The sequence below is a fragment of the Natator depressus genome, chromosome 1 (genome assembly GCF_965152275.1).
Source record: "Natator depressus isolate rNatDep1 chromosome 1, rNatDep2.hap1, whole genome shotgun sequence".
In the NCBI taxonomy this organism is placed as follows: Eukaryota; Metazoa; Chordata; order Testudines; family Cheloniidae; genus Natator; species Natator depressus.
In genome coordinates this window covers 323,609,750-323,625,122 of record NC_134234.1, presented here as the reverse complement: position 1 = coordinate 323,625,122, position 15,373 = coordinate 323,609,750, and the positions used below count along the sequence as shown (strand labels likewise).

General features: G+C 41.5%; 2 protein-coding genes across 2 annotated transcripts in view; one reads left to right on the top strand and one right to left on the bottom strand.

The window, feature by feature from the left end:
• Positions 1-4,099, top strand: part of LRRC17 (leucine rich repeat containing 17) — a 28,431-nt gene extending 24,332 nt beyond the window's left edge. Inside the window, exon 4 of the mRNA XM_074942534.1 lies at positions 965-4,099. Within this exon, the coding sequence (XP_074798635.1) occupies positions 965-1,368 (404 nt within the window). The 3' untranslated portion in view covers positions 1,369-4,099. The remainder of the gene's footprint in view (positions 1-964) is intronic.
• The window catches only part of FBXL13 (F-box and leucine rich repeat protein 13), a 177,214-nt gene that overhangs the window by 105,679 nt on the left and 56,162 nt on the right, over positions 1-15,373 (bottom strand). The window lies entirely within an intron of this gene.

Below are 15,373 nucleotides of genomic sequence, written 5' to 3'. Positions count from 1 at the left end.
CTCCCCCTTGTGTGGGCATAGTTATACCAGTATAAAAGTGTTTTGCTTATTCCCATATGAAAAGGGGCATAAATTATACCAGCATAAAGCACCTTTATACCAGAACAACTGTGTCCACATTAGGAATGCTATTATAACCAGTATAGCTATTTCAGCCCCCAAAATATCATACCCCTAGCCAAAATAAGAACAGGAGTACTTGTGGCACATTAGAGACTAACAAATTTATTAGAGCATAAGCTTTCGTGGGCTACAGCTTATGCTCTAATAAATTTGTTAGTCTCTAAAGTGCCACAAGTACTCCTGTTCTTTTTGCGGATACAGACTAACACGGCTGTTACTCTGAAACGTAGCCAAAATAGTTATACCAGCACAAAATCTGTGTACAGACCAGTCTCCATTTCACTTGGGCAGCCCTGTTGCCATTATAGTTAAAGCTGTACAACCGTGTGCGTAGTCAAGGCCTGAGTACAATTTGAAGACAGTGGAGTTGCAGAGATGTCAGTGAATTTCTGATTTGGCCTGCAGAACCTATATTACTGGTAATAATGGATGTGGCACCAATCTAACTGATTACTGGAACAATTCTCTCATGATGCACAATTAGATTCCAGCTCACCGGCTCTTTGCTGTGTTATCTCTACTGTGCTAACAGGAGCAAACAAGCAGAGAAAATTTATATTTCTCAGTAAATTAAGTGCAAGTGACTTTGAATACACCAGAACCATTGTGAAGGTTTACATGCCACTTCTCAGAGTAGATCCACACTTTTATGTTTCAATTTACAAGAAGCCTTTATGGTAGCCTTTTAATAAAAAATATAAACCAGTGATTTTTGACCAATGTATATAAGAATACTGTTTAATCCACATTAATTTGAGAATGTTTTCCCTGTTACAAGCATATTTTTCTCTTTTATTCTATCAATTCTACATTTCAATAACTTGTTTTTTTAATTGACCAGCTGCTTTTTCAGGACTCTTTAACTTAGAGGAGCTTGATTTATCAAACAACACACTGCAAAATTTTGAATATGGAGTATTAGAAGACCTATACTTTTTGAAAATATTATGGCTGAGAGAGAACCCTTGGAGATGTGATTACAACATTCATTACCTTTTCTACTGGTTAGAGCATCACTACAATGTTCACTACACAGGCCTAGAATGCAAAATGCCCGAGGAATACAAAGGGTGGTATGTTGGAAAATATGTCCGAAGTTATTATGAGGAGTGCCCAAAAGACAAGCTGCCAATTTATCCAGAAACATTTGAGCAGGACAAAGATGATGAGGAATGGGAACGACACAAAGAACAATCAGTTCAAACAGTAAAGAAGCATGGTGTAATTGTCACTGTAATAGGTTAATTTGGGATTTTTTTTTTATTACTAGATTCAAATTTTTCATATTTTTATGTCAGAAAAATCCTGTTTACATTTTTGTTACTTGTGTTGTTTGTCTATAAGGAAATATCTGCCTACATAGATTTTTTTAATTGAAGTTACTAACTACATGATGGTATCAGTTATACATCATCTTTTATAAAAAGAATTTACTGTTTCTTACCATTTGTTTTGGGTCCCCCTTGCTATGTGTTTGGGTAACTATTTGAACCTACAAAATATAAATGGATAGATATAGATATAGAACTATAATGGAAACAAGTCATCTTATGTACAGCAAGGCATGATCTTGCAGTTTGCTCAGCATGGGCAGACCCTGCATCTGCATGGAACTCAATGCGGGACTGGGCCCAAAGCTCCTCTGTATTGAATGTATTGCAATTTCTTTATATTTATTGGCTCCTTGAATTGTTCCCAGGAAAAGTTCTGTACATTTTATGCAGCAGTTTTCTTGTGTGCGATATTTATACCAAATAATCAAATTGCAAACTGAACTAGAACAGGGTACAAAGTCAATGGGAATTGCACATGGAATAGAAACAAAGGACACTCCAGTGATCAGGGTGCTAGCCTGGGCCTTAGGAGACCCAAGTCCAATATCCTGTTCTGACACAGACTTCTTGTGTGACACTGGGCAAGGACCACTTAGTCTCTCTGTGCCTCAGTTCACCGTCTGTAATGGGAATAATAGCACTTCCCTACCTCACATGGATGTTATGAGGAAAAATACATTAAAGGCTGTGAGGTGTTCATATACTATGGGAACAGCGGCCATATATGAACCTCAGATAGATGGTCAGTACCCCACAGGGCAAGGATCCTTACTGCCCAATATTCCCAATAAAGGGAATGATCCAACACTCATTTACATAGCAATACTCCCACTGACTGATAACATTTAGCATCTATCCAGTATTTCCTTTTTTAAAGTTTTCATCAGTTAATATTAGCCAGTCTGAACACTTCCCCTTTGAGGTAGACATTACCATCCTTTCTGGGGAAACGATGACAAAGAAGGGTTAAGTGAGTTGCCCAAGACCACAGAGATCAGACTCAGAGGTCCCAGCTCAAACTCCAGATCACTCTTTCTCTCATACATCACTGACAGTTGTGTAGGAAGCAGAATCAGGCTCTGCATTTGAAATGTCTGACAACACATGCAAGCAACTGACCATGGCAGAAGATCTGGAAGGCTGTATGGAGGAAAAAAAAAATGTAGCTTTCAAACTTTACACAGCATTATAGTGGCTATGGATCCCTCCCTCCTGCCCAAAAGCTCACATATGTTGTTTTGCATTAAAAATGTAATCCAGACCATTTGGTAACCGTTTTTTCTAACATAAAACATTAAACCAGAGAGAAATTCGGGACACGGTAAGAGTATGAGGAAGTGCCAAAGAATCCTTTAGGAGAAAATGTGCTGTGATCAGACGCATTCTTTCACACCCCAATTATTGTAATAAGTAACTCACTTACAGCTGCTATATTGCCAAACTGAAGAACTTAGACAGTTTTGCACACCCTCTGAAGAGTTGTGTAGCAAACCCACTGTTGCACTACTCATCACTATCCCCAGCCCCAGAATTATCTTAAAAACATTAAAGGTTAGCTTGGGAGGTTGGAAGACCTTCCCACTGGGCCAACAAAATTTATTTTATCAGGCGATACCTCCTAGAACATTTAAAAGCTCCAGAAAGAAAAAATCTCTTGCAGACAGTAGCCAGCATCAACTGAACTCTTCTCCAAATTTTGGGGCTTTTCCCTACCATACTGAGGATCTCTGTGCTGGCAAGAGGACAACTAAGAACAGCAGAACTACTGAGAAGGGATGAAAAGGACAGATAATGGACCCATAAGAGAACAGCTGTTTTGGGCAGTAGAGCTAGTGAAGAAAAGCTGAGGAGGAAAAAGTGAGTTTATAAGCCACCCCATGTCAACTGTTATGGACAAAAAGCCAGCCACCTAGAGAGGCAGTATTTTAAAAAGAGCAGCTGGGAAAAGCCAGAATCGGCTCCAGAAGAGACAACTTACCAGCCAGGAGCAGAGCATAGGTGGGAGGCTGTGTGGAAGGTCTGTAACCACTAAGAGTTAGCATCTCAAGGAGCTGAGTGGGTGAGGTTAGAATCTGAGAAGTGGCTGAGTTGCTGCAGGTGACAAATCTAAAGGTTACAGGACACTGAATCATCGAACTGTCACTCAAGTAATCACACCAGGGCCAAGGCCCTTGGGAGTAGCAGTGATACATGGAAAACAACTGATTAAGAGGCATTAACAGTTAGGTGGACCAGCCCTTCATGCTCTTCAAAGAAATAGTGGCATGAGAGTATGCTGCTGCTACAAAAGAGTTCCAGAGACTGGAAACTATCATAGAAGACAATTAAGAGTAAGAACTTCTTAAAGAGACAAAGCTGAATACACTGCCTATCCTTGAACACAGGAAGTAGAGCCCAGTAAAAAGAGGACATATCAAATTGAGGTTCAGGGGGATGTGGTTTGATAATTGCCCTGCAGGAGGAGACTTCAAGCACGGACACCACTACATTGAAAAAGATAATCAAGAAAGACTCCTGAAACAGTACCAAAAGAAAGAAAGGAAACTTGAGGTGGAATCTATCCAGATCTCCGATACTGAAGGGGGGAGAAAAAGACTTTGCCCTCAAAAGAGGGATGGACTGGAAGGTGCACCCCAGGCCTGAAGAGTTTCTAAGAGCAGCATTAACAGTGCGCCTTTTCTTGGACTGCTTCAAGGGGTTTAAACTAGTAATTACAGCATGTATAACTAACTACAATAAGCTGTAATCCTTCATGCCTAGGGTTACTGCATTATTTTCCTTAGGCCAATGGCACTAAAGAACCTTTATATAACAGACATGTGTGCAAGTGGTTATTGTGAACCCACAAGGTTCTAGAACTCTGGGAAAACTGACAATCTACCAGGAACATGTCAGAGTTTGATGTACCTTAATGTTTGTAGTGACCCAAAAAGGGAAGTGGTGGGAAATAAAGGTTAGTTACAATAGTAAGAATAGAAATGGGGCTGGGGCTAAAAGGATCACAACAGTGTGGAACCAAACAACAGAAGAGGGCAGCCAAATTAAAAAGCGAGAGAAAGAAATGTATAGAAAAGAGAAAAGGGATATACAAAAATGGAAGAGAAGAAATAGCAAGATCAGGGAAAAAAGAAAAGCTGTAGAATTATAGGGGAGTTGTTTATTTATTAAAAGAGTTGATCTGCCATTTGCTATAAATCAGAACATGTCCTCCATTGAAACACCACAACCAGAAACCACACTTGCATTTTGAAATTTCTTCTTCTGTACCATTTAATTACAAATGCCCCCAAGAGTATTTCTGACTCCAAATGATGTTAGAAAATTTTGGGCCAACCCTCCTAACTCCTACAGCCCCCTTACTCTCTTTTTTCCCCCTATAACCTCTCCCTTTTTATTACATTCCTTTCTCCTCTGAGAGCTTTTCTCTTCCTCTTAATGAGTGTAGCGCTGGGGGGTCCCTAAAAACTGTAATTATTATTAAAAACAAAACTATCACAAAATGTGGATGCCTTCTAAAATGCATTGACCTCAGGAATCAGCAGAACACTCCTTGCCAAATCTTCAGTTCCAGTGCTGTGAATACTAATAGCAGCAAGCTCTACATGCAACTCCCAGGCACATTTGGAGGTCAAATAGTTCTCCAGGATCTCTCCCCTGTTACAGATCACTGGGTGGGTGGACTAATACCACAAACAGTGAGTTGTATTTTATCCCTCCAACATGCTTATTTTCCTTTTGGCACAAAGTCAGTTTGAGTTTGTCAGTTTGGAAGAATATTATAACTGCAGAAACAAAAACAAACTGCTACAATATACATATCATGCACATACCTTACCCATCATGTAGTAATACATGAATGCATAAACACAATTAAAACCCCAACATTTTGCAACTGATTCATTCAAGATAGCAAATACAAAACTTGTTTAGCCAGCCAACAAGCCCTAAAAAACAGCCAAGGTCAATGCTGTTTTATTAACAAAAAAAACAAAAAAAAGTTGCCAGAAATCTATTAATCTTGGATTCATCTTGAATGAGATCAGAACTGTGGTTCATGGCAGTTAGAGTGGAAAGCTCATAACATCTTTAGGCCAGTGGTTTTCAAACTGCAGGTCATGACCCAGTACTGGGTCATGGATTGTAAGGCTCTGGGTCACGGCAGCTCTGATCAGCACCACTGACAGGGCCGTTAAAAATCCCATCGGCAGTGCTGCCCGGCTAATGCAAGCTAGTCCCTACCAGTTCTGACACTGCACTGCACCCCAGAAGCGGCCAGCAGCAGGTCTGGCTCCTAGGCGGTGGGACCACAGGGCTCTGCATGCTGCCCCCACCCTGAGCACTGGCTCTGCACTCGCATTGGCTGAGAACCGGCCAATGGGAGCTTGGGGGCAGTGCCTGCAGGCGAAAGCCACACGGAGCCGCTTGCGCACCTCTGCCTAGGAGCCAGACCTCCTACTGGCCGCTTCCGGGGTGCAGCACGGTCCGTGGTGTCAAGACAGGCAGGAAGCCTGCCTTAGCACCCCCGCTGTGCCGCTGACCAGGAGCTGCCTGAGGTAAGCCTGCACCCCAACCCCATGTCCCAATCCCCTGCCCCAGCCCTGAGCCCTCCCCCACAAACCCAGAGCCTCTTCTTGCACCCCACACCCCTCATCCCCAGCCCCACCCAAGAGCCTGCACCCCTAGCCCAGAGCCCTGACCCCCTCCCACACCCAACCCCCTGCCTGAGCCCTGAGCCCCCTCCAAACCCAGAGCCCCCTCCTGCACCCCAAACCCCTCATCCCCACCCACAGTCCTCACCCCAACCCTCCGCCTCAGCCCTGAGCCCCTCCCACACCCAAACCCCTCATCCCCGGCTCCGTTGGGTCACAGGTATCAACAATTTTCTTCAACTGGGTCACCAGAAAAAAAGTTTGTAAACTACTGCTTTAAGCTATACTTGAACAGACAATTCAATTCAGTTTGTTATCAAGAAAAACCTCTGAGGAGTGGCGCTCTGATATGATCTTCAGCAATCTGAAAACAGCAGGATGGAAAAATAGGCCTGCAGCAATTTTAAAAGCATTGTATCTTACTCTCTGCTTCAATCAAGCTTCCATAACAGTTCAAAGGTCATGCACAGGCAGGCTGCATGCCCAGTATCAGTGGATTTGTAATAAATTATTGCTACTAATTTGAATAGCAAAAAAACACTGATTGAAATGTCTTTCACTCTTAAAGTGGATCACTGAATATCCATAATTAGAACAAGCTGTTTCAGATATACACTTCTTTAAGATTCTTTGCAGACAATCACACAGACAGTACTACCATGAATCACTTTTAACAAATGACAGTGAACAGTTAAAAATGGTTATAATCTTTGATTTTGAGCCTGCTGAAGATACAGAATTTCAGCAATTATAGAAAGATATATAGTTTGTAGATATAATGTGCAGTCATATAGAATAACATTTAGTGTCTTTGATGTGCAGGTTTAAGATAAACAAAAGTGCATTTTAACTTACAAGTTGCATTGATCTAGTTCTAGGTAATCAACACTGTACATTAGTGGAAAATAGTATTTTTACAGAGAAGGTGAGTAAAAACAATTAAAGACATACAACTTTATGGGTAGGGGTAGCAGTAAGTATTCTTCATAAGGTTTCAGAGTGGTAGCCGTGTTAGTCTGTATCAGCAAAAAAAACGAGGAGTCCTTGTCGCACACCTTAGAGACTAACAAATTTATTTGGGCATAAGCTTTCATAGGCTAGAACCCACTTCATCAGATGCATGGAATGGAAAATACAGTAGCAGGTAAATATATATGTAAGCAGTGTCACGATGAGCTCCACCCTGACATCTGGTGGTGAGGTGTGGCAAGTTGTGGAAAAGAACTTCAGGGGCCGATCTCATTTGCATAGGCACACCCAACCCGCCTAGAATGAGGCCATAGCTGCCCAAATGGTCACTTTGGCTCTGTTATTGGGGCAGGAAGAATAAATTGTTATTACCCTGATTATGGGAACTGTGCTTGGAACTGTACTTGGCCTTTTGTTATGATGGAGGGACTCACCATCAACTAAGCAGCACTCGCTAGGCAAGGGTCATGGGTTCCAAAACTCTGTGAATTGAGAGAGGCTGGGGACAAGTATTAATACTTGGTGGCATGGGCCCCTGGGTGAGGGCCTTACATGCTAATTGCACTTCCTCCTCTCTCCACTGTGGAATATCAGAGCTAATTTTGATTCCATTAGGAGTCTAGTTACAGGCTGTTGAGCTCATTTTGGGCTAATGGTGTGCCAGCATTGAGGCTCCCCTATGACAAGCTGAAGTCACCAAAGAGCTGAACTGACTAAGAGCTGAAATCACTGAGCATTGTATTAAGTAGCAGGGGAGCCTGAAGATATATTGTGGAGCAGTTTGCGGGATGGCTGGAGTGCCTTGTGGACAGGCTGATGGAGCAGCTCATAGGATGGCGGGAGTGGCTTGTGGGATGCGGAGCAGTTCGTGGACCGGCTGGTGGAGCAGTTTGTGGGACGGCGGGAGCTGCTTGTGGGGAGTGGAGCGGAGCGAAGCAGTTCGTGGGGCAGCTGGCGGAGCGGAGCGAAGGCCTATGGAGCTGTGGGGTGGTCAGCTTCAGATCATGTAAGGTGCCCCTTACCTCTCTTTCCCCCCCCCCCAAATCTCCACCCAGGTTGGGAGGTAAAGCTCTGCAGATAAACTTTCAAAGTCTGGGGCTGCCCTGACCAGGGACAGAGACTTTTGGGTCATTGGACTTTTGGGACTTTGGGTGATTTCGGGTTGCTGGACTCAAGAACCAAAGGAAAGGGCATGCCCCAATTTGCTTGGCGTGGGTTTTTTGCTCATGGGTTGTGTTATGAATCCTGTTGGTGGTGTTTCCCCAACATAATGCCACATTGTTTCTCTCTGTTATTAAAAGGCTTTTTGCTACACTCAGACTATGTGCTTGCGAGAGGGGAAGTATTGCCTCTTGGAGGCGGCCAGCGGGGGTGGTATATATTTGTCCCAGGTCACTGGATGGGGGCTCAAGCCGGTTTGCATTGTGTTATTGGAGTGAATCCCCTAGATATTGAACCCAGCCCTAAATTGGTTAGTCTCTAAGGTGCCACAAGTACTCCTTTTCTTTTTACCAGAAAGTGAGAACAGGCATTTGCATGGTATTTTTATAGCTGGCATTGGAAGGTATTTACATGCCAGATATGCTAAACATTCGTATGCTCCTTCATGTTTCAGCCACCATTCCAGAGGATATGCTTCCATGCTGATGATGCTCGTTAAAAAAATAATGCATTAATTATATTTGTGACTGACCTCCTTGGGAGAGATTGTATGTCCCCTGCTCTGTTTTAGCCGCATTCTGCCATATATTTCATGTTATAGCAGTCTTGGATGATGACCCAGAACATGTTGTTCATTTAAAGAACACTTTCACTGCAGATTTCACAAAACAAAGAACATACCAATGTGAGATTTCTAAAGAAAGCTACAGCACTCGACCCAAGGTTTAAGAATTTGAAATGCCTTCCAAAATCTGAGAGGAACAAGGTGTGGAGCATGCTTTCAGATGTGTTAAAAGAGCAACACTCTGATGCACAAACTACAGAACCCAAACCACCAAAAAAGAAAATCAACCTTCTGCTGGTGGCATCTGACTCAGATAATGAAAATGAACATGTGTCGATCTGTACTGCTTTGGATTGTTGTTATCAAACAGAACCTGTCATCAGCATGGGCGCATGTCCCCGGAATGGTGGCTGAAGCATGAAGGGACATATGAATCTTTAGCGCATCTAGCACATAAATATCTTGTGACGCTGGCTACAACGGTGCCATGAGAATGCTTGTTATCACTTTCAGGTGACATTGTAAACAAGAAGCCGACAACATTATCTCCTGCAAATGTAAACAAACTTGTTTATCTGAGCAATTGGCTGAACAAGAAGTAGGACAGAACTTGCAGGCTCTAAAATTTTACACTGTTTTATTTTTGAATGCAGGTTTTGTTGTACGTAATTCTACATTTGTAAGTTCAACTTTCATGATAAAGAGATTGCACTACAGTACTTGTATGAGGTGAACTGAAAAATACTATTTCTTTTGCTCTTTTACAGTGAAAATACTTGTAATCAAAAATATAAAGTGAGCACTGTACACTTTGTATTGTGTTGTAACTGAAATCAATATATTTGAAAATGTAGAAAACATCCAAAAATATTTAAATGAATAGTATTCTATCATTGTTTAACCATGCAATTAATCACAATTTTTTTTAATTGCTTGACAGCCCTAATCATCATCATTGTTACTGAGCTGTGAAAAATGTTTCTCTGCAGTCTGGACCTTGACTATATCTTGACCAAGAAATTTGGACCTTGACAAAAAATAATTGACTACCCCTGATCTAAAGGTTCCAACCCTGCAGTTGACTCATGTAGGTGTCAATATGATGTCACATGCAGGAATTTCTGTTTTTTCAGTTTGCTTTTTTTTTTTTTTTTTAAACCTAAAAATTACACACAAAGGTTAGGAAATGCCAGAATTCAGGTTTCCCAGGCAACCTTAATTCAGTCCCCTTGTGTGTTCTTTAATTACATGATTACCTATTATCAGGGCTGGCTTTAGGCCGATTCCCCCAAATCAGGCCCCGCGCCGGCGCCTTTTTAAGTTTTACTCACCTGGTGGCGCTCCGGGTCTTCGACGGCGGGTCCTTCACTCGCTCCGGGTCTTTGGCAACATGCAGTATTCAAGGTATGGGCATACTACGTGGATTTATATGGTGGCATTATGATATTTTCTGTCTTATTATCTATCCCTTTCCAAATGGTTCCTAACATTGTTAGCTTTTTTGACTGCTGCTGTACACTGAGCAGATGTCTTCAGAGAACTATCCATGATGACTCCAAGTTCTCTCTCAAGTGGTAACAGCTAAATTAAAACTCCATCGTTTTGTATGTACAGTTGGGATTAAGTTTTTCAATGTGCAATACTTTGCACTTAACGAATTTCATCTGCCATTTTGTTGCCTAATCACCCAGTTGTGTGAGATCCCTTTGTAACTCTTAGTCAGCTTTGGACTTAACTATAAGTAATTGTGTATCATCTGCAAATTTTTCCACCTCATTGTTCACCTCTTTTTCCAGATCATTTATGAAAAATTAAACTGCACAGGTCCCAGTACATATCTTTGGGGAACCCTGCTATTTACTTTTCTCCATTGTGAAAAGTGACAATTTATTCCTACCCTTTGTTTCCCATCTTTTAACCAGTTACTAATCCATGCGAGGACCTTCCCCTCTTCTGCCATGACTCCTTACTTTGCTTAAGAGCCTTTGGTATAAGGCCTTGTTAAAGGCTTTCCGAAAGTCCAAGTACACTATTTCAACTGGATCACCCTTGACTACATGCTTGTTAACACACTTGAAGAATTCTAATCTATTGGTGAGGCATGGTTTCCCCTCTACAAAAGCCATGTAGAATTTTGATTCAACCTATCATGTTCATCCTATGTATCTGATAATTCTATTCTTTACTACAGTTTCAACCAATTTGCCTTGTACTGAAGTTAGGCTTACTGACCTGAAACTGCCAGGATTGCCTCTGGAACACTTTTTTTTTTTAAATCATCATCACGTTAGCTATCCACCAATCATCTGATACAGAAGCTGATTTAAGCAACAGTTTACATCCCACAGTTAGTTGTGCAATTTCATATCTGAGTTCTTTCAGAACTCTTGGGTAAATACCATCTGGTTCTGGGATCTTATTACTGTTTCATTGTGTTCCAAAACATCCTCTACTGACACCTCAATCTGGGACAGTTCCTTAGATCTGTCACCTAAAAAGACTTGCTCAGATGTGCAAATCTCCCTCACATAGTCTATAGAATTTACTTAGCTTCTCTGCAATGGATTTTTCTTCCTCGAGTGCTCCTTTAGCATCTTGAGCACCCAGTGGCACCACTGATTGCTTGGCAGTCTTCCTGCTTCTGATGTATTTTTAAAAAAATTGCTGTTAGTTTTTGTGCCTTTTGCTATTTGCTCTTCAAATTCTTTTTTGGCCTGCCTAATTATACTTACACTTGACTAGCCAGAGTTTATGCTTCTTTCTACTTTCCTCACTAGGATTTGACTTCCAATTTTTAAAGGATGTCTTTTTACCTCTGTCTCTTTTACTCTGTTTAAACATAATGGCACTTTTTTGGTCCTCTTTTTATTTGGGGGTATACATTTAGTTTGAGCCACTATTATGGTGTTTTTAAATAGTTTCCATGCAGCTTGCAGACATTTCACTCTTGTGACTGTTCCTTTTAATTTCTGTTTAACTAGCTTCCTCAATTTTGTTCTCCTTTTTGAAGTTAAATGCTACTACAGAGGGTTTCTTTGGTATTTTTCCCCCATAGGATGTTTAAATTTAATTACATTATGGTCGCTATTACTGAGCAGTTCAGCTATATTCCCCTCTTGGGCCACATCCTGTGATGCACTTAGAATTAAACCAAGAACTGCCCCTCCCTTTGTGGGTTCCAGGACTAGCTGCTCCAAGAAGCAGCCTGTAATGGTATTTAGAAATTTTAACTCTGCATCCCTTCCTGAGGTGACGTATACCCGGTCAATATGGGGCTGGCTGAAATCCCACATTGTTATTGGGTTTTTTGTTTTTGTAGCCTCTTTAATCTACCTGACCATTTCACAATCACTATCGCCATCCTGGTCAGTAGTATATTCCTACTGCTATATTCTTATTATTCAAGCATGGAATTTCTATCCCCAGAGATTCTATGGTACAGTTTGATTCATTTAAGATTTTTACTGTATTTGACTATATACTTTCTTTAAAATGCCACACCCATGAACACAACCTACTCTGTCATTCCTATATATTTCGTATTACTATGTCCATTGATTATCATCATTCCACCAAGTTTCAGTGATACCTATTATATCAAAATTCTCATTTAATATCAGGCAATCAAGTTCACCCATCTTAGTATTTAGACTTATAGCACTTGTATGCAAAACACTTATAAAATGAGTGAGTATTTAGTTGTGACGTAACTGAATGGGGCTGTTTTTTGTTCAACTGTTTCTCTTCAGTTCCTACCTGTACATCTTCTTTACTAATATACAGAGTCCCCCCTTTAGCAAATTCATCCCTATGGGATGTTTCCACCCAAACTGCATGCTCTTCCACATCTGTTGGCTTTCCCCCAGCCCTTAGTTTAAAATCTTCTCTGCAACCTTTAATTTTACATGTCAGTAATCCGATTCCATTTTGGTTTAGGTGGAGCCCATCCTTTCTGTATAGGCTCTTCCTTTCCCAAAAGTTTCCCCAGTTCCTAATAAGCCTAAATTCCTCCTCCCAATACCATTGTCTCATCCATGAATTGAGACCCTGCAATTCTGCCTGTCTGACTGACCCTGTGTGTGGAACTGGAAGCATTTCATAGGATGCTACCATGGAGGACCTGGATTTCAATCTCTTACTTAACAGCCTAAATTTGGCCTCCAGGCCCCCATGTCATTGTTACCTACATGTACCATGACCACGGGCTCTTCCTCAGCACTGCACATTACATAAACTACTTGAGGCTTATAAGTATTAACTTGGTAATAATTGTACTTTGGGCTTATAAACAGAAACCAACCTTCAAGTTATCATCTATCCAGTTATTAAGGGGAGACCAGTTCCCAAGTATCAAAACTCCAGTGGAATCCCTAGCTTCATTATACCTAAGGTTGCAGGAGACTGTGTCAAGTTTGGGAACTAAAGCTTTGGAACTATTTAAAAACTAATATTCTATATAGCACCAATGACTTCACTAGCTCCTATTACTTGCTCTGCAGGGGAAACGGCCAGTGGATCCGCATAAAGACATTCCCAATAGCTAAGCCCCAATCCATGCTTGTCTCCCAAATCGCACTGCACAGCAGCCCCCCACAGAACTAAATTCAGTGGCATGAATGGGTGTGGCTCCTATTTACAAGCTCCTCACCTCCTGCCCTCAGTACAATGGAACCACAATATTAAGCTGCTAATGAGGCCTTCCACAAATACAGATGAAGAGACAGGATCTAGATTCCCAGCATGAACAGGTTGGAGACAATTTACTGAAAATGTTCACTCAAATTGTATTATTCATTGTAAATACAGATCATACTTGATATACAAAATAAGATATATTATTAAATATCAGGTAATTACAATTGTTGCCCCCTTTCACCCAAGCAGTTAGCCATTAGTCGGAGTCTTGTGGGCTGTTTCCACTAGGAGGAGAAATTAATGAAAGTCAAATATTTCTTTGACACAATCCTGTTTATTTACAAAGAATGTAGATAAAGTCCTGTTTCTCTGAACATAGTTGGAATCAAACACGATACAGTTTCCTTGTTCAATATTCTTACTCTTTTTCCAGCCACTACTCTACCCCAAAATCTGTCTTGTAGCTTTCTCTCAGGGTCATGCTACAAGTGTTTCTCTGAGGGCTTGTCTTCACTGTAACTGTAGCTTAAGTTAGTACACTCAAGGTAGACTATGTCTACACTAGACATCTTACAGTGGCACAGCTGTACCACTGCAGATGCACTGCTGTAAGGACTCCCGTGTAGCCACTCTACGGCAATTGACATAATTCTCCAACTGACATAATTAAACCACCCCCAATGAGCAGCGGTAGCTATGTCGGCGGGAGAGCATCTCCTGCCAACATAGGACTGTCCACACAAGCACTTCTGTCAATATAACTTATGTCAGTCGGGGGTGTGTTCTTTTTCACACCCCTGACCAACAAAAGTTTTACAGACAAAGTTGATAGTGATTATTTCACTCGAAACAGCCTAGCATGAGTGAGAGCAACTGCACATCAAAACAACACTGGATTTACACAGAGTGATTTGATTAGCAATGCAGAGTGATTGGATTAATTGCTGATGGGTTGTAACATGAGCTGCTGTATGTACCAGAAAAAGATAACAAAATCTTAAATAATGTGTTCTTTTAAGGACACTGATGTAAAAGGAAAGATTCAGCTACTGTTGTACAAAACTAAATCACTTAAAATGCCGCCCAAAAGTTCCTAATGCAAGTGCCGACTACTAAGTTCAGGAGTTACTTACATCAGTATACTCCCAGAGGCTTCAGGACACCTCCACGCACTTCTCTATACTCTGAGCTTCTAAAGACAAAGTAATCTTCATTCTAAATACTAAGTGTCATTATTATATCTCAAGCAGCACCCTCTATTCACTTTTTTTATTGGGGCCATACAGTATCCTTTATTTCCTCTTAGATATAAAAACTATAAATATAAAATGACCCAAAAGGCTTGAGAAGCTCAAAAGGTTCCTGCCAAGTTGGTTTGGGCTCTATAGCATTTCACAGTCCCTTAATCATAGCAACAATACCTGGACATATAGCAGTGACCCTGGCTTCAGTTACTGATCGGCTCTAAGATACCGTATGATCGGACAACTAATTTACATTGCAGTAATGTCTAGATGCCCCAGTCAGTGATTGGTTACTCACTGTTTGTGCCAGGCACTGTATACAGATATGCAATAAAGGATGTGAAAAGAACATTAAGATTGCAAAGTCAAGCACTCAAAAGTTAGGAAATACAAAACTTAAGGGTGCCTGTCCATCTCCATCATGATTAAGGGTACATATTATTCACGGGTATTTTTAGTAAGAGTCATGGACAGGTCACGGGCAGTAAACAAAAATTCACGACCTGTGACCTGTCCATGACTTGTACTATATACCACTGAATAAATCTTGGGGGGAGGGAGGGGTGGCCCAGGGTGCCGCAAGTACTTGGGGGTGGGGGAATGGCCTGGGGGGCACTGTAGGTGCTCAGGGGGAGGCGGGCAGTGGCATGCAGCCCAGGACCCCCGCTGGTGCTGGGAGTGTGGGTTGGCAGG